Below are 20,424 nucleotides of genomic sequence, written 5' to 3'. Positions count from 1 at the left end.
AAAACATCTTCGGAAGCATCACTGCACCCTATAAAATCAATGAACAATAGAAATGTTAGGAAATTTTTTTTTGAGTTTTTTCCATTTAACAATGGTCTATGAAATGATGAATACTGCATATTATTTATTCCTTGTTAAGTATCAATCTAAATCTTAATATAATAGAAATCACTCCCTAAATGCAAAATTGTGTTGTGTGTGAAAATCCTAATATCAATACTTGGTATCATAATTTTAATAGAAATAACATATAAAATAAAATTAAATATAAATAATTTCCCTACAATGTTTTTCGCCACGATAATAATGGTGAAGACTAATAATAACTGATAGTTTTTTATTAGCATATGATTTTTTTGTCAAAATAGTCTTTTGAAATCTCAATCCAATACACCCCCTTAATTCTTCCGAACCAATTCGGATTTTAGATTTAGAACTAAAACCATAAACCACATAAACAAAAAACCCATACACAAAATCAAAGGTTTCTTACTCTCGTTCTTTCTTCCTCGCCTCCATCTTGAGGGGTTAGAAAAAATAAGAAGGGTCTAAAGAGAAATAAATAATCTTTCAGTTATATGGTAGTAAGCCCATTTACTCTACAACCCGTGTCCAAGAATCGACGCACGCCGGCGGCACACGTACTTCTCTTCTCTTGGCTTCTTCGTCCCTGCAGTGCACTACGTCCAGGTCCTCTTCTCTCTTCTATCCCTGCACCGCCACCTCCGCCCAGTCGCCCACCACAGCCGTCGCCGTCGCCTAAGTGACCTTCTTCAATTCAAGGTTAGTGTGATGTTATGTTTCATGTGACAAATTGGGTATAGAATAGAATTGTTACATTTTTAAAACATATTGTTGTTTGGAATTTCGAACCCATATTGGTTAAGGAAATGAATTGATTTTGAAGGAAGTAAGTTATGAAATTTGTTTATTTGGTTTAATATGGTTTATATTGAGATATTTTTCATCTGCATTGACCATTGAGAGCTTATTTTATGAATATATATATGAAAACTGAACATAGGGGTGTGCAAAAAATTTGGCTATCCTTAACCAAATTACTAACCAATCCATATTCAATTTTAGTTTGCAAAATCCATTTAAAAAAAAAACCACACCACTCCAATAAAAAACACAAATTATAAACCATAACCACATTTTGTAATTTGGTTTGGAATTGGGAAATTCTTTTTTTCTACCGCAACAATTGTCAATCTACCCCAACATTAATTTTGAATGGACGAATTTACCCTAATATATAAACTAAATCCTTGAAGAAAAAAATTTGGTTACCGGAACACTTTGGAAAAAAGTGTTCTGATATGTAAATTTTTTTTTGTTACCAGAACACTTTGGAAAAAAGTGTTCAGGTATATAAAATTTTTCTATTTTTTTTTTACCTGAACACTTTGAAAAAAAGTGTGTAGGTATGTAAAATTTTTCCAAATTTATTTTGTTACCTACACACTTTGGAAAAAAGTGCGTAGGTATGTAAAATTTTTCTAATTTTTTTTTGTTACCTGAACACTTTGAAAAAAAAGTGTGTAGGTATGTAAAGTTTTTTAAAATTTATTTTGTTACCTACACACTTTGGAAAAAAGTGTTCAGGTATGTAAAATTTTTCTAATTTTTTTTTTGTTACCTGAACACTTTGAAATAAAATCTCTTTTCAAAGTGTGTAGGTATGTAAAAAAATAGCCTAATTTTTTCAAAGTGTTCAGGTAACAAAAAAAATTAGAAAAATTTTACATACCTGAACACTTTTTTCCAAAGTGTGTAGGTAACAAAATAAATTTGAAAAAATTTTACATACCTACACACTTTTTTTCAAAAAAAAATTAGAAAAAGTTTACATACCTGAACACTTTTTTCCAAAGTGTGTAGGTAACAAAATAAATTTGGAAAAATTTTACATACCTACACACTTTTTTTCAAAGTGTTCAGGTAAAAAAAAATTAGAAAAATTTTATATACATGAACACTTTTTTCCAAAGTGTTCCGGTAACCAAAAAAAAATTTACATATCAGAACATTTTTTTCCAAAGTGTTTCGGTAACCAAATTTTTTTTCTTCAGAATTTTAGTTTATATATGAGGGCAAATTCGTCCATTCAAAATTAATGTTGGGGTAGATTGACAATTGTTGGGGTAGAAAATTTCCCTTCCTGGAATTGGTTTGAAAATTTAGGCCCAATAGCTAATTCAGGCCCAATCTTCAATTTTTTAAAATTCTTTATTATATAATAAAATAATTAATTAAAAGAGGGGTGGAGGACCGGTGGTCAACCAGTGGTCAACGCCGGACCACCGGCGGCCGGCGTGGCGGCGCTCCTACCGGTGCGGCGGCGGACGGCGGTTTTCCGGCGGACCTCCGGTGACTTTTACGGCGGCCGGTGGTGGTGCTCCGGCGGCCGGCCACCACCAACCACCCATACTATTTTATTATTATTTTATTTTAAAAATCAGATTTTTAATAATTATTTTAAAAATAATTAAAAAATCAGTTTTTAATGTTTTTAGTTTTTAAAAAATTCAGTTTTTTTTAAAAATAATTAAAAAATCAGTTTTTAATGTTTTTAGTTTTTCAAAAATTTAGTATTTTAATTTTTTTCCTATTTATTAGTTTTTTTTTGTATTTAAAAATCAGATTTTTTAATTTTAAAAATTACTCTTTTTTTAAATAATAAAAAATATTTTTAAAACAATATAAAAAACAAGTTTTTGGCTAAGTAAAAAATAATTTGGGTTTAAAAAAAATATTTTGTGGGTTGATTATAAACCAATTCAATCATAAAATTAATGAAAAATTATGTTTTTAAAATAATTAATAAATTTATTTTTTTTAATCAACTAATAAAAAAATTTAGTTTAAGTAAAAAACCTATTTAAAATTGGATCATGTGAATAACTTAAATTTTATTACAAACCGGTTATAAATTGGTTCGATCCGGTTAATAACCAAATCCAAATTAGTTTTAAAAAATAACCGGTTTGTTATTGAAATGGTTTTGGTTTAGAACCAAAACCATCAATTAGGTGTGGTGTGGTGTGGTTTCCAAACCATGCACACCCCTAACTGAACATAGGTTGAACAGAACATTACTCATAGTTAGTTTCCTTTCTTCAATCCAATCCAACGCTTTGTTAAGTGATGATTGTTCAGATTTTGATTCAACGCCATTTTCAATAACATCACATGTATGTCCTTAATGTAAAAATATTTCATTGATTATAGTTATCTATCTGAACCAGCGTTTTCTTCTTAGAGAGTATAAGATAGATTATTGGGATTTTCAGCTTTCTCATTGGAACTGCATAGTTTATATGGTTAAGGTTTGTAACAATAAGGCATTGATATCTTCTCCTCCAAATGAAACTAAAATGCCTTGACTAGCTTCACACAGTTAGGAAACTTGGGGTATTGAAATTGGTAGCCACTTAATTTAACTACTCAGTTGAAGTGATCTCTCTTGTTTTTTTTTTCTTCTATGATTTTTCAGTTCTCACTAAATGTAAGGAATTGAGAGCCGCTTAGATGCATCGTACAATATACACAATCTACCAAAATGTTTTGAAGGAGTAGCCGCTTCTTCTAGTGTCACCGTCTCACCGAGGGCTGGCAATGTTTGATGAACTTGTCTTTACACTTGTTTCCACATTTTACCATTTTAAACATCTCTATGATAGTTTTGGTTCTTCTGCAATGTGGGCAATTATCACTGTCATTGTTATCTAGGAATTCTCTGTAGGAAAGTTCTGTTTTTCTTTTTTGGGTAAACCATGTCTTTTTTTTTTCCCATTTAAGTCAATTCTTTCTCACTGATAATTCTTTGACCATGTATGAATATAGTTAATTCACTCATTCTTGAAAGTATAATTGTTTGACCATGTTTTGATATAGTTAGTTCAATCATTCTTGAAAATTATATACATATGTATCTTCGTTTGTGTATTTTTGAGTATGTTTGGGATCCTTCTTGTCTGTATTGTGCTAGAATAGCCCCTAAAATGTTTTCGAACCCGAATCAGGATAAAGGATAATACTAATGCACATGATACTGCAGTTGTGGATATCAAAGATGCTATTAGAGACATGATGTCTAGGTTTCATTATTGTTTAGATTTTTTTTTTTTTTTATATATGTATTAAAATGAAATGGCATAACATGGACATACAATTGTTTTTTTCCCTAATAGATTGACGAATGGTTGTTAAGGCACATTTGATTATTTCCTATTTTTATATAATATACATAATTTTAAATAACGATTTATAAGATGGGTAATTGGTGATTTTTTTAATTTTAATCACAATTTAAAATAATAATTTCGTATTATGATGATCAATGAATTTCTATTGCCCATTCTGTACTCTATCATGATATTTTTGATTTTTATTACTATTTTTTAATATATGAATATTTGTTCCAGCAATATTCAATATACGAAGGTGAATAGTAATTTTTAAAAAAATAAAAAATTTAACATTTTATGCGTGCTTTTGTAATTGTACATCCAAACACTTGTTTTTGTGTAAGCACTTTTGGATATACACATCCAAATGCAAATAGCTATCCAACATAAGCTTTCATGCCATAAGCGCTTGAATAAGTTGTTTATCCAAATAGGGCCGAAATGGGTGAAGAAAAGCAACACAGTATTCCCGCTTTGCCATGGATGAGAGACCCTGTCGACATCACTCTCTCTCAACAACTTCCGCTGCATTCTGTTCCTTCTCTCCACCCCAAGTAAAACACTATTATTACTCTATTGCACTATTATTTCTATTTCAATTTCTTTAGTATTTATTTTCATCACAATTTGTCATCAGGTTGAAGTCAGCGCTGGAGGACTTGGGAATCTCAAACCTATTCCCAGTGCAAGTCGCAGTTTGGCACGAAACGGTTGGCCCTGGCAATTTTGAGCGAGACATTTGTGTTAACTCACCCACTGGAAGCGGCAAAACCCTCGCCTACGCTCTCCCCTTAGTGCAGATGCTGTCTGATCGCATCACTAGATGCCTCCGCGCCTTGGTTGTGGTCCCCACTCGCGACCTTGCTTTGCAGGTCAAACAAGTCTTTGATGCCATTGCGTCTCCATTAGGCCTGTGCGTTGGCTTGGCCATTGGTCAATCATCCTTAGCCGACGAGATTTCCGAGCTCGTTGAAATGCCGGCACATGATATAAGCACCTACTATGATCCGCATCACGTTTCACTTCCTCGCTTTCAGAGTAAGGTTGACATATTGGTAGCAACCCCTGGCAGGCTTATGGATCACATTAATACTACCAAAGGCTTCACGCTTGAGCATCTTTATTATCTTGTAAGTCTAAATTCTCATTATTTTTGCTTTTATTTTAAGTATACAATTAAACTTAAAGTATATTGTGGTTCGTTTTTGTAGTGATATACTGTATATGATATGATAATGAGGGAAATAATGTCAGGTGGTTGATGAAACAGATCGGTTGCTTCGTGAGGCATACCAATCATGGTTGCCTACTGTGGTTGAACTGATCCAATCTAATGATGACGGTTTTTTCCAACCGGCTGATTCTTTTTCCCCCTGTTCTGTTGGTGCATTAAGAACCAGAAGAAGATGGTGAGTTCCAACATTATTCACAAGTCTTTTGAAATGTTCGTTTGTCGATTAACTAATAGAAGTGAATGCCACTGAATCCTGATCTTGATGGAAAACCAACATGAAGCTTTATTCAGAATTCTTGACACTGCCAGTAATAGGATTGTAGTCAGCCTTTTTATAGTTATTTTTGCCTTTATATTTTCATTTAGAGTAATGAAGGTCCAGTGACTGACAATCATGCTTTTTATATTAATGCACATATACATGTTTATTTATTAAAATGATATTTATTTCTGAAGTGGAGTTGAGAGGGGATTCAAGGACAAGCCTTATCCCAGGCTGGCAAAAATGGTTCTATCTGCGACATTAACTCAGGATCCAGGCAGGATTATTCAGCTTAATTTGCATCACCCTTTATTATTGAAAGCTGGACAAATGCGTTATCGGCTCCCAGAAAATTTGGAATCTTTTAAACTGGTATGACATTGCATGGATCTTTTGTCTCGTTTAATATTTATAAATCTTGTAGCTAGGCTGCTTTCAATGTCATTAACTTAATCACTTCAATTAGATACTCTCTTCAGTCTCGATCACAAGCAAAAATATATGCTATTTTTACTAACCTCACTATATTTAATGCTATAATTTTCAGAATACCCGTCACTTAACAAAAAATTTATTTTCTAATATTCTTCAGCAATAAATGTCATCGATGGTACTTTTTGAAATGCACTCATTTGTTTGAGATTAAGAACATTAATTGCACTAAACCAATTTTTTTATATACATGCGAGGTTTTAGGTTAGTTACTTTCTGGTTATAATAAAGATCTGAGGGGGAGTATTTGTGACCATAAGAGACTAACATCATACAGTGTCAACTGCTTTTTAGTTCTGTCGTTTTACCTTTCAACCCTTTTCCTGCCCTCCAATGTGGATAAACATTCTTTTCACTCCCAACTCCTTCGCTCAAGAACCATACTCAGTTTGGCAGTATTTATAGGACTGCACAGGCTTAGTTTAGTGAAAGGTAGCTTCCAAGTTCCAAATGATAGAATTTTATGCTTTGTTTTATCAAGTATTTTGTCTTTAGATAACAGCTTTTTCATCAATTTTAGTGGAGTTTGATTCTTTAGTTTTCTCAAAGCAAGATTTAAGATTTATTGTGTTTTGAAAGTCAGAATGTTCAAACTTGAGAGGGGATATGGCCTGAAATTGTAAAACATTGTGGTTATGTTCTTAATGTTTGATTTGTGAAACATTGTGGTTATGTTTCTTGTTGGCTGATAGAAACCCAAGTCTGAGAAAAATCGGAAACTGTATTATTGATTCAAAACAAACTAGCGCAAAAGAGAAACCCCCATGTTATTTCAGAGCAAAAAAACCATTCTCTTACTAATAACAAACAACAACTAATTTCCTACCCTTCTCTCCTCCCACACTACTTGTTATGCTGTATGGCCTAACAACTTCACAGCTCTGCAACAGTAACCAATTCTCTGCACCTAAGCATTTTTGTTCGTTTTGTACATAATCCTTCCAAGTTGTGAGCTTCCAATGCTTTGAGCATAATAACACATACCCAGTGCTCTATCACTTCCTGCTTTTGTGAAGAACATTCTCGTCCCCAAGGCTGAGATTAGAAAATGTGTTGAGTTAAAATTTATTCTTTCGAGCTAATGACTGAGATCAGAATGAAAAGCAGCATCAAGTTCATAATGTTGAGCTTGTATTCTAAGATGCAATTACTCTTGTTGGGTAAAATAATCAGGATAAAACATTGTCAATTCATAAATTTTCCCCACATTTAGTGATTTGGAAAGATCTTTTGGGTCAAAGGTTGAACTCAAAGTATGCAATTCCACTATATTATCACAAATGTACCATTAAGCTTTTGCAGTTGAGTATTGAGTACCAAATGTTGCAATGAACAAGTCTTGGCTTCCCTCTCTCCCCTCTCACAGTATGCCTCTATTTGTTGCTTTTCTTTTTGTTTATGCTATTATCTTTATGAATGCAACATATGAGTGACTCATCTAAGTGTACCCACAGAGTGAACTGTTTGTAACACACTCAAATAGTCATATTGTTTGAACACACTCAAATAGCCAGAAATAGAGGGTGGGAGATGGTCATTCTATGATTCTTCTTTTACCATTATTTTTTAATTTGGCATATATTATATGATACACACTCACACACACATATATGCATATTCACACAGAAAATGAATGACACATGTCTGTATTTTCATTAATTTAAAAATGGATGAATTATAATCTGCAGCTCCCTTGTAATTTTAGATTTTTATTTTTGTAGATTTGTGATAAAAATGTGAAACCCTTGTACTTAATTGCCCTTTTGAAATCCCTGGGAGAAGAAAAATGCCTAGTTTTTACAAAATCTGTGGATTCAACGCACCGTCTCTGCCAATTGCTGAATTGTTTTGAAGATCTACAAATTGATATCAAGGAGTATTCTAGTCTTCAACATCAACGTGTAAGAAGGTAAGTTTTATTCACAATAAATAAGTAGATATTTCAAGCAATGTATGCTGAGTGCATAGGTTTACATTACATTCAAAACTTGTTACCAAAGAACTTCTGTAGGTTAGTGTGTTTGGATTAGCATACCTTTTGCTCAAATTGACTTAATAGTAAAAAACTCACCAAAAGAACTTTTGAAAGAGAAGTGATTATTTTCCCCCTGTAAACCAACATACAAGTGTTGGTCCTTGATCTGAAAAAAGTTGCTAATTTTCTGCAGCAAGACATTGAATGAATTTCGGAAGGGGGTGTTTCAAGTGCTTGTATCTTCTGATGCGTTGACTCGTGGAATGGATGTTGAAGGGGTAAGAAATGTCATTAATTATGATGTGCCCAAATACATAAAAACTTATGTTCATCGAGCTGGTAGGACTGCAAGAGCAGGCCAGACTGGGCGTTGCTTCACACTGATGTCAGAAGATGAGGTATGAAGTTATATCATGTCATTTATGCTAGATCCCCGTTTCATAGCACTGGAGCCAATAGAAGAAGTTACAATTTGAGCTATAAAGACTATTTAAAAGCTTCAACAAGATAATTCTTTCATTTTTACACTAAAGTTAATCAAAGTTACATACTAATATAGGATTAGACGAATGGCCTCTGCTTGTGTAGAGCACATGGTTTTATGATGTGGGTGTCTGATAGGAACCTGGTATCTTGTTATACAAAATAAGGAAATCCCTTTGATTACAACACTGTAGAACTTTCAACCACTCCTCTTATTGATAGGAAAAAATACCATATTTCTCCTTGCATAAACTCCTTTCTCCTTGAATAAACCAACGACTTGGCAGTTTCCTTAGCGATTTCTTTGTCGCCACTAATCTCTTTTGTTCAAAAACAATTTAAAACTAACCCCCAAAAAAAATATATTTAAACTTCCTGTTTTTGTTCAATAATTATAATTGTCTTTCTGTGACGGGATTGTCTATTTGATGGTGGTGCTCTCTCTGGAGTCTGGCCTCTTTGAGTCAAAATTCTATAAAAACAACTGAACTTTTTCTCATTGAGGTTGGTATATGAATTAAAACTAAATGACATCATAAAACTCTATCATGTATTGAATCTAAAGATTGACCATTTACCTCTAAATCTCTCTTAATGGTTTCACCTATAATTTTTCTTGATCTCCCTCTACTTCTAACGATTTGATTTACCTTGGTTAACACTCCTTACTGTAGTGATGTTTGTACAAGTCTTTCTCTATGCATGTCCGAGTCACCTAAGACAAGACTCTACCATCTTTTTTCACAATAGCAACTATCCTAATTTTCTCTATACTGACTCTGAATTATTTAATTTGTTAATGCAATACAGATCACACATATACTTGATTTGTTGTCTTTTTAACATTTGGAACCTAAGTCATTCTTGAACTCATCAAATCTTATTCCATTCCAGGTTCGACGATTTAAGAAGTTGATGCGAAAGGCTGAGGGTGGTTCTTGTCTAGACCATAACATTTCATCCAGTCTAATTGAAGCACTCAATACTTCCTACCAATCAGGTAAATATGTTGATTGCATTTCAAGGGTATACGCTTAAACACCTTTTTCTATCATCACTGACATTTAGGGAGGGTTGTTTTGTCTACATTTTTCGGCTTGAGAAAATTTCTAAAACAAGATAAATTAAATCGTGTATTGACTAGCCCGACGCTTCTTGATGTTCTTTTCCTTCATGTTGTTTTGGGTTTACATTTGACGTTTCATTAAGTCAGTGTTATTTTGTTGGCAGCACTGACAAAATATAAGGTGATAATTTCAAAGACACAAAAGAAACCCAAGAAGTAGAATCTTCTCAGTTGAGCAGGGAATGAAAAAAAAATCATTCATAGGAATAACAGCTTATTCATGAACACGCAAGGGAAAAGTATCTTAGCTTCAAAGCATCAAACTATCAAAGTAATCCCTTGAAATATTCAACCAACAATTGGAGTTCTACATGACAGGATAAAATCTTCAGGGCATGAGGTCATGTTATTGGGGAATACTCCTAAAGGTGTTCGCTTTCTTCTATTTTATCGACGGGGTATATGTATGTCTGAGATGAACAGATCAATGATGATTAATGTTCATCAAAATCTATAGGATTAATTTCTTCATTTGTTATATTTTTTACTTTTTAGTTTTTTAGATATATTTACTAGTTTGCATGGACTTCTTAGTTTTTTTTTGGTATAGCATGGACTTCTTAGTTATTAGCTTTGTTTTAGCTATGTGACCATGAAAAATATGAAATTATGGATCTGTTTGACAAAAAATAAGCTGCGCAGGATAGGATAGTGACAGAATAGGATATACAACAGGATAAGGATAGAATATGATATCAGCAGGATAATAGTTATCCTCAGTTATCCTATCTTGTGTTTGGTGCACACAGGATAACAATATGATAATTATTATATAATGTTTTGAATACATACTAACTGATAATAATATGATAACATGTATAACATATTTAAATGATAAAATTACCCTTGTAAAAGAATTGTTATTTTTAAAATTTTTTTTTGTAATACTTTGAATTTTATAAATAAAAAATATAATTAAGTAATCAAATACCTTTATATAATTTTAAATAAAAATCATGAGAAAATAATCAAGCTTAATTTTTAATTTTTTATATGAATCATGATCAAATAAATAACTCAATGATATATTACTTTTTTTTAAAAAAAACTCAATGATATATACATGTTAGATAAGCTAAATAAATATATGATATATTTTATACGTAAATAATAAAATTACCATTGCAAAATAATTATATTTAATTTGTTATAAAATTTAAATTAAGTAGAATTTTTTAATAATTATTTTTTAATAATTATTTTACTTTAAAATATTGTAATTTTAGTAGAATTTCGATTTTTTAGATTATATAAATTACAAAATTGCCCTTGTGAGAAAATCACATTTTTTTTATATTTAAAAATTAATTATTTTATTATTAATTTGCTATCAAATTATTTTATTATTTATATTTTATTAATTTTCATTTTTTATTTTAAAATATATTTTATAGAATAAATCAGTAATTTTTTTTCTCTTATCCTATCCTGTTGGTAACCCAGCTCAAATTCAGGATAAAAATTTTAACTAGAGAGACAGGATATGATAAGCTTCAGGATTAACTTATCATATCCTGGCGTGTCACCAAACACTGGATTGAGACATGATATGATTCAGTTATCATATCCTGTCTCTTATCCTGTGCACCAAACGGGCCCTAGGATTAATTTCTTCATTTGTTATATTTTTTACTTTTTAGTTTTTTAGATATATTTACTAGTTTGCATGGACTTCTTAGTTTTTTTTTGGTATAGCATGGACTTCTTAGTTATTAGCTTTGTTTTAGCTATGTGACCATGAAAAATATGAAATTATGGATCTGTTTGACAAAAAATAAGCTGGGCACTTAGGGCCATCCAACCATCACAACCGGCATTTGGAAGTAACACCCAACAATCACAACCAGCATTTGGAAGCAGCATATTTGGTTCCTCAACACCTTTTGGCGCTTCATCCCAGCCAGCATTTGGTTCAACAGGCACTCCTGCATTTGGTGCTCCGAGCACTCCTGCATTTGGTGCAACTAGCACCCCCGCTTTTGGTACAACCAGTACCCCAGCTTTTGATGCAACCAGCAACCCTGCATTTGGTTCAACTACAACCCCAGCTTTTGGTAGCACAGGAAGTGCATTTGGCATGTCAAATACTTCCGTGTTTGGAGGTGGGGGGGAGGATTCGGGGCTTCAAGTAGTCCTGTATTTGGCTCATCAAGCACACCTGCATTTGGGGCCTCCAGCTCTCCTGCATTTGGTGCTTCTAGTACCCCAGCTTTTAGTTTTGGCTCCTCCAATCAGGCTTTTGGTCAGTCTAGTTCTGCATTTGGTACCAGCAGCCCATTTGGGAGTACAACCTCAGCCTTTGGAGGTCAGAGTTCTGCATTTGGTGAGTTCAATAGTTTTTAAAATTTTATCTTCTTTGTGATATATCCATTTTTAAGATATAAGGGACTTGAATAACTATTGCATTGTAATGGAGAGTTATCTTATGCAGGATCACAGACCCCAACTCAAGTAGCTAGTTACTCGGCTACAATGGAAACAGATGGTAGCTCTGGACAATGGAAACGGATGGAGTCCATATCAGCCATGTCTGTTTACAAAGATAAAAGCCACGAGGAGCTAAGATGGGAGGACTATCAATTGGGAGATAAAGGTACATCTTTTTTTTTTTTTTTTGTTTTAATTTTAAAATATAAATAATTTGATAACTCTGCTGGCTTTCATTGGTGATGATCTTGACTTAATTCAAATTTAGGTGGACCACTTGCCTCTGCTCCTCAGTCAACTGGTATGGCAGGCTTTAATTCATCTACGACACAGACAAATGCCTTTTCTCCTTCAACTACATTTGGTCCATCATCAGCCTATCCCTTCTCTAGCAATTTTTTGAATTGCACAACACCTAATTCGAACAACCCATTTGCACCAAAAACTTCAACATTTTCTTCTGGATTTGGAACTTCAGCTCCTGCTTTCAATTCACCGGCATTTAGCTTTTCAACATCAGCAGCAACATCATCTATTTTTGGCCAATCCCAATCTCTATTTGGGGGAAACTCTTCATCACAGCCATTTGGCTCATCCCCTTCATTTGGGGCCAACTCTTCATCACAGCCATTTGGGGCATCCACGTCTTCTCCATTTAGCTCTAACGCCCCTACAAATCCACAGTCACAGCCATTTGGGGTCAACTCTTCGTCACAGCCATTTGGCTCATCCCCTTCATTTGGGGTCAACACTTCATCACAGCCATTTGGCTCATCCTCTTCATTTGGGGTCAACACTTCATCACAGCCATTTGCATCTACGTCTTCCCAATTTGGCTCAAGCATTTTTGGCAACACCCAGTCATCCCCATTATTTAGCTCTACCACCCCTACAAATCCACAGTCTGGTTCTACTTTCGGTCAGAATACCTCCCCCTTTGGGCAGACTGGTGCTTTTAGTCAACCAAGCTTGTTCAATCCACCTTCGTCTGGGCTTGCTGGAAGCATTTTTTCAAGCAGCGCATCACTCACATCTAATGCTCTGACAGGTTTTGGTCAAACAGCGGTAAGTAGTTTGATAATGCTTTTCACTTTTAATTTTGTTCCGTTAAAGATCATGGTTTGTTTATGCATCTGCGTGTATAATTTTCTTTGAAGATTTAGCATAATTGGATATACTTTCTAATAATTGATTTACTTGTATGTGGACATTTATGATTTTATGATTCGCATCTTTGTATTTGTATGTACTTCATTCAAAACTTTATCCATTTTTTAGTTTCCTTTGTTTTCTGCATGTATCATACATTATCTCCAGACCACCTCCAGTTTGCATCACGTTTTCATTTTCTATTTTGTTCTTAATTTTTTTTTACCTGCAGCCGTCCATGTCAACGCCTTTCCAGACTGCACAACCTGCAAAGTCGAGTGGTACTTTTGCCATTAGCAACTTCGGCCAGACACAACCTGGTCAGTTCAATAATTATTAAGATGCAAGCGACTTGAATAATTATTGCAAATTTTTATCTTATGCTGTCGTAATTGATATCAAATCAAGCATAATTAGTATTTAATTATTATCATTATTATTTTAGGATTTGTATAAAGTCTATAGAGTCAATCACCTTAATTGTTGGAGATATTTGTTCCTTAATTTACTCCAATTAGGTTACTATACTTGTGTATATATACACCTCTTGTAAACTCTCAAAAGTAATGCAATATACAACTTTATTCATTCCTTTATATGGTATCAGTTGGTAACGTTCCAGCCCTACCCTGTTAACACTTTGCCGTCACACTTTGCCTCCCATGGCTTCCGATGGCTCTCGCTCCATAGCTAACCCCTATGAACCCTCCAAACCCTTTTCGTGTATCACCCTCAGCGGTGTCACCAAGCTTCTCCCTACCAATTACCTCAATTGGAAACTCCAGGTAGAAGCCTTCCTTGATGGTTTTGATCTACTCAAATACACTGATGGATCGTTCCCTGCGCCGACAGCAACGATCACCACCACCGCAACGCCTCCGGTAACATCACCAAACCCTGCTTTTCAAACATGGCGTCGCCAGGATCGCCTCATCTATGGTGCCATCCTCACCACTCTTTCCGACGAGGTGGCCTCCTTGGTGTCCCAGACGAAGACCTCGCACGACCTCTGGGAGCTTCTCAAGAACACCTATGCCTCGATCCTTCAACTGGACGGATTTACACCTCTCGCCATGTCAAGTTCGTCGAAACTGAATTCCCCTTCCGTTCACTGGTGGCCCAACCGATTACGTCCACGACCTCACAGACTGGTCCACTCCAACTGCCCGTCTTGCCGACCATCGCTCCACCTACTGCGAGCACCAATCCCACATCCCCGGATACCTCACTTGTTGAGCCTCCCTCCCCGTCTGGCATTTCCTCCCCGACCACATCCCAATCCTCGTCCTCAAATACAACGAGCAATGAAACGACCAGTAATGACCCCCCTTCCTCCTTACAGCCAACATTGCTCCCACAACCACAAACGACCTCTCCCCCCACAACGACCACTGAACCCCATGGCGGTGGGATCATCACCCGGTCCAAAAACAACATCGTCAAACCCATCCACAAACTCAACCTCCATGTTCGTCCCTCATCCCCGATGGAACCTAGTACTATTACCCAAGCCCTTCGTGATCCGGACTGGCGTTCCGCCATGTTGGCTGAATTTGATGCCCTACATCGCAACAACACCTGGGAACTCGTTGGTCGTTCCTCTGCTCAAAATTTGGTTGGTTGTAAGTGGGTCTTTCGCATCAAGAGAAATCCAGATGGGTCCATTGATAGGTACAAGGCTCGATTGGTCGCTAAGGGTTTCCATCAACGCCCTGGTTGTGACTACACAGAAACATTTAGCCCCGTCGTCAAACCAGTGACAATTCGGATCATCCTCGCCTTGGCAGTTCGACAAGGATGGTCGGTCCGCCAGCTTGATGTTAACAATGCCTTTCTTCAAGGGACGCTCAACGAGGAGGTCTACATGGCTCAACCACCTGGCTTTGTTAACAAAAGCTTCCCTGATCATGTCTGTCGCCTAAAGAAGGCGCTCTACGGGTTAAAGCAAGCTCCTCGCGCTTGGTATATGGAACTTCGTGTATTCCTGCTCTCCATTGGCTTCGTCAATTCCACCGCCGATGCTTCTTTGTTCATTCAGCGGACACCACGCGCGACACTATACTTGCTCGTCTATGTCGACGACATCATTGTTACGGGGAGCTCCTCGACAGAATTGTCTCGTCTCATTGCTACACTTGCTGCCCGTTTCTCATTGAAAGATCTTGGCTATCTCAATTATTTCCTGGGTGTTGAAGTCATTCCTTCCGCTGCGGGCATGTTTCTTTCACAACGGAAATACATCACTGATCTCCTTCAAAAGTCGGGCATGACAGAAGCTAAACCAGGGTCCACTCCAATAACTGCTACTCCTCCGCTGCTCAAAAACTCTGGTGATCCCTTGCCCTCCCCGACTGAATACCGAGCACTAGTTGGAAGTCTCCAATACTTGAGTCTTACTCGACCAGACATTGCCTTCGCGACCAACAAACTTGCTCAGTTCATGCAGAACCCGAGCACCATGCACTGGTTGGCTCTCAAGCGCCTACTTCGCTATCTGGCCGGCTCTTGCGACAAAGGCATTTTCATCTCCGCGACTGCTCCCCTGAACTTTCATGCGTACTCAGATGCGGACTGGGCGGGTGACAAAGATGATTACATCTCTACCACTGGTTACCTGCTCTATCTTGGCGACACCCCCATCTCTTGGAGTTCCCGCAAGCAACGCTCGGTTGCTCGATCATCCACTGAAGCTGAATATAAAGCCTTGGCCGACACGGCCAGTGAACTCCTTTGGGTACTCTCTTTGTTCACTGAACTTGGTCACACTCCTACAGCTGGTCCTGTCATCTACTGCGACAATCTTGGTGCTACACATCTGAGTGCTAATCCTGTCTTCCACTCCAGAATGAAGCACATAGCCTTAGCTTATCACTTTGTCCGTGAAAACGTTCAACGTGGCCGTTTTCGTGTTTCCTTCGTCTCTACCAACGACCAGCTTGCTGACATTCTCACCAAGCCTCTGCTTCGCCCCCGGTTCGAGTTTCTACTATCCAAGTTGCATCTTTCTTCCAGGTCGCCCAACTTGCGGGGGGATATCAAGCATAATTAGTATTTAATTATTATCATTATTATTTTAGGATTTGTATAAAGTCTATAGAGTCAATCACCTTAATTGTTGGAGATATTTGTTCCTTAATTTACTCCAATTAGGTTACTATACTTGTGTATATATACACCTCTTGTAAACTCTCAAAAGTAATGCAATATACAACTTTATTCATTCCTTTATAATTGAGAGTGATCGTATTTTTTTATGCAGGAACACAGACTCCCACTCAAGCATTTGCCAATACTGCTATAGGGCAATCAGAATTTGGAGGTCAACGGGGTGGAAGTAGAGTAGCTAGTTACTCGGCAACATTTATAGAAGATACTCCCTCTATACGGGCTGGTCAGTTCAATATTTTAGTTATGGGTACCTTTTTTTTTTTTTTTGTTTCATGCAATGATTGAAGGACTCATGTTTGAAAATGTTTGTTTTCTTTTGCTGTCTTAAATACCAGTTTTCATATGCATAGATTCTTTTTAAAGACCTGAAGATTACATAACATAATGATTGAGATTTTTCAAAGCTAGTTTATGCCATCCTTTTGTTTATATATATTTTTAAGATGCAAGCGACTTGAATAATTATTGCAAGTTTTTATCTTATGTCGTTGTAATTGAGAGTGGTCCTATTTTTTTTATGCAGAAACACAGACTCCCACTCAACCATTTGCCAATACTGCTATAGAGCATTCAGAATTTCGAGGTCGACTGGGTGGAAGTAGAGTAGGTAGTTACTCATCTACATTTGTAGAAGATACTCCCTCTACACAAACTGAAAAATTGGAGTCAATATCAGCCATTCCTTTTTACAAAGGTAAAAGCCATGAGGAGCTAAGATGGGATTACTATGAATTGGGAAATAAAGGTACATTTATTTTAATTGTAAAATATAGGCTTAATTATACTTTTGGTTCCTCTATTTTATCACGCTAACGAAAATAGTCCCCCTTTTTTTAAGTTGAACTTATTGTTCCCTTAAGTATCACATTTCTGAAAATGTTAGTACCCATCCAGATTTTTAGCCTAAAATATAAATAATTTGATAATTTTGTCGGCTTTTATTGGCGATGACTGATAATTCTATTGTGCAGATTTCGGTACCTCTGCTGAGACTATTTTTACATCGGAGTCCATATTAGCCACGCCAGTTTACAAAGATAAAAGCCATGAAGAGCTAAGATGGGAGGACTATCAATTGGGAGATAAAGGTACATCTTTTTTTAATTTTAAAATATAAATTATTTGACAATTCTGTTGATTTTCATTGGTGATGATTGAAGAATTAATGTTTGAAATTGTTTGTTTTCTTTTGCTGTCTTAAATAGGTGGTGGAAGTAGCTTCGGTGGAACTCCAGGCATGTTTGACAGGGCTACCCCCCCGAATTCTATCGTTGCACAACCAGCACTGATCAATACAAACCCACCCCAGAATTCTATCGTTGCACAACCAGCACCGATCAATACAAACCCATTTGGAACACTTCCTGCTTTGCCTCAGATGTCAATTGGTCGAGTTGGAAACACTCCTTCCGTTCAATATGGAATCTCTAGCATGCCTGTAAATGACATTTCTTGATTTTAATTTCTGATTCTGTTGACATTTTATGCTGGTTTTGTACTTAAACTTGAGTTCATCCTTATTTGATTTATCTTTTCAGTGCAAACCATGATCAACCTTTCTGGGTGGTTTTACATTTTATGAAAGCTAATAAGTTTCAAACTGACACTTGTTTTTCAGGTCCAAGACAAACCTGCTCCTATAAGAATATCCTCCGTATTGACTGCTCGCCACCTCTTACAAAAAAGGATCAAGTATCCTCTAAGGAAATATAAGAATGAGGAATCAAGGGTGAGTAATTGTAGTTTTGTTTATTATGATCAGGGTTTATGTAATAACTGGGCTTCTGGTATGTCTTAAATCTTAATTGCATTGTTCTCTTGCAGGTTCCATTCTTTAGTAATGATGACCACACCAAAGGCTGATGCCCTTTTCATTTCTAGAGTGAAGATTCAATTAAGTCCTTCACCGGCGTATACCACTTGACCATTAGATTAACCAATTCTATCATACACCGAACCATATTGAATCTCTTTTTCTAATTGTATCTTCTCTCCTTTTGAGTTTCGCCCACACCCGGCATTTTTAAGATTTTGGTGGCCTACTGGCTAACCTGTAAATGGGTACCTAGGTACCCGTACCCGTTACCAGCATTTTTACTAAAAATAAATTGATCAATTATAAAATATCATATAATTTTAATAGAATTAAAAAAATTTCAAGGATTTTAATATTGACTAATGAAAATTATAAACAAAATTATTATTAACCTTATGTTAAAGTTCATATTTATGTTAAATATTCATATTATTTTTATATTATGTTATAAATAAATATTTTTATTAAAAATATGTAATAATTTAGTAGAGTTCTATTGTTTTAAATTGATTTACATATATTATAATATAATAATATAAATAAAACAAATAAATATATATTATGCGGGTATGGGGCGGGGTGGGTACTAAGGTACCCGTACCCGCACCCATACCCGTTTATTTTTGCGGGTAATTACCCATACCCGTGCCCATACCCAGAATGCGGGTTTTTACCCTACCCGTTGTGGGTAATTTTTGCGGGTACCCTCTGGGTATGGGTCAAATTGCCATCCTATATAATTGTTTTTGCAAAATGTAGCCAACATAAAAACCCCAACAAACTTAACTCATGTTTTGTATTAAATCAAAAAAATTAACTACACTTAACTAAATTTCTTAAACACCGCATAAACAGTTATTTTTTTATATATTTATGTCCGAAGGGAGTATGTTCTATCATATCTTTTTCAATAAATAAAATGGTTAAAACATTCGACCTTTTTGTGACATTGATAATCTAAAATAATTTTTCAATAAGTTTAACCAGGATAGATTTGGACTTTTAAGAAAACGTATTTTCAATTTAACTATAAATAAGAGAATAATTTTGGTCTACTGTTTGTAAAACTTTTTTTACAGTATCAATTAGTGACAAATCATCATTTGCATGACTCTTACGGAGATATAATAAAAGTTAAACTTTTTACATAATGGGTACACACAAATTAAATCCAAATATTACTGACAAATTCAGCGGAGTTAAAGCGAACAACTTAGACTATTTGTCAAACAATATAGAAAACATGTATAGAGTGTCTTCCGTCGCTTATCTCATATTCTAAGCTTATTTCGATAAAGTAACCTTAAATTTAATATTTTTCCCGCTTATTTTCTCTCTCATTTTAACCCTAATTTAATTCAAATAAATGTTAAAAAATATATCAACAAGAATCAAACTCGAGACCTCTAAGAATTATTTGGTTCATCTACCACTAGGCTACATCAATCAATCTAATATAATGTGGTAACTCACATGTAATAAATATGAAATCAATGCTTAATTTTGTTTAAATAGAAATCAACCCCACTTTTTTATACAACTCCAATTTTTTTTCTTTATCTAATACACATTTTGTGTTACCCATTCAATTTCTTTTTATACAATTTTTTTAAAATAGAAATAATTAATTTATTTCCTCTCATTTTTTACATTAATTAATTTTTCATTAGATTCTTGCAAAATTCAGTTACAAATTGATTTAAATAAGATGTGTTATAGATTTGCATTTGAGTTATATATATATATATATATATATATATATATATAGAGAGAGAGAGGATGTATATTATGAGAATGATAAAAATATATGAGAAATATGAGAATGAATAATAATCATTAGATTAAAATGAATGGTTGAGATTAAAACACTTTTTAATGTGTCTATTCCACTCAATCACAAACCCTTCAACTTCTCTCTTCATTCCTTCGAAGAATCTTTCTCTTCCCTGCGGCCGTCTCTCTCTTCCGGCGACCATCTCTCCCTCGGCGAACAACTCTCTCTCCTCTCTCGCGGTGACCTTGCATATCTTTCTATCTCTCGGAAAACACGTTGATGATTGTGAGGTTGAAGCAAAGTGAAAAGGTATGATTTTGATTCC

At 35.2% G+C, this 20,424-nt stretch overlaps 1 protein-coding gene and 1 pseudogene across 3 annotated transcripts; both read left to right on the top strand.

Annotated features, from left to right (window-relative positions):
- Positions 1 to 322: 322 nt before the first annotated feature.
- Positions 323 to 9,949, top strand: LOC123921381 (DEAD-box ATP-dependent RNA helicase 1-like). Of its 3 annotated transcripts, none has more exons than XM_045973907.1 (9): positions 323 to 783; positions 4,628 to 4,747; positions 4,831 to 5,323; positions 5,448 to 5,602; positions 5,884 to 6,061; positions 7,903 to 8,090; positions 8,350 to 8,554; positions 9,534 to 9,639; positions 9,870 to 9,949. In XM_045973907.1, the coding sequence occupies exons 2-9, from the start codon at positions 4,635 to 4,637 to the stop codon at positions 9,923 to 9,925; spliced, it is 1,494 nt and encodes a 497-aa protein (XP_045829863.1). In that variant the 5' UTR covers positions 323 to 783; positions 4,628 to 4,634; the 3' UTR covers positions 9,926 to 9,949. The 3 variants fall into 3 exon arrangements, with proteins under 3 accessions (XP_045829863.1, XP_045829870.1, XP_045829856.1); XM_045973914.1 differs by lacking the exon at positions 323 to 783 and adding an exon at positions 3,641 to 3,772; XM_045973900.1 differs by lacking the exon at positions 323 to 783 and adding an exon at positions 4,078 to 4,103.
- A 1,512-nt stretch (positions 9,950 to 11,461) lies between these two features.
- Positions 11,462 to 18,560, top strand: LOC123889088 (annotated as a pseudogene).
- The last annotated feature ends 1,864 nt before the right edge of the window (positions 18,561 to 20,424 follow it).

This window comes from Trifolium pratense, linkage group LG1, assembly GCF_020283565.1.
Source record: "Trifolium pratense cultivar HEN17-A07 linkage group LG1, ARS_RC_1.1, whole genome shotgun sequence".
Classification (NCBI taxonomy): Eukaryota; Viridiplantae; Streptophyta; class Magnoliopsida; order Fabales; family Fabaceae; genus Trifolium; species Trifolium pratense.
Note: the sequence above shows the minus strand (reverse complement) of the source record. Positions and strands in the feature narration are given on the sequence as shown.

Bases quoted from the DNA above. Each gene is read 5' to 3' on its own strand.
- LOC123921381 (XM_045973900.1), top strand. The intron at 5,603-5,883 runs GTGAGTTCCAAC...TTATTTCTGAAG, and splicing joins TTAAGAACCAGAAGAAGATG to TGGAGTTGAGAGGGGATTCA. The intron at 8,555-9,533 runs GTATGAAGTTAT...ATTCCATTCCAG, and splicing joins CACTGATGTCAGAAGATGAG to GTTCGACGATTTAAGAAGTT.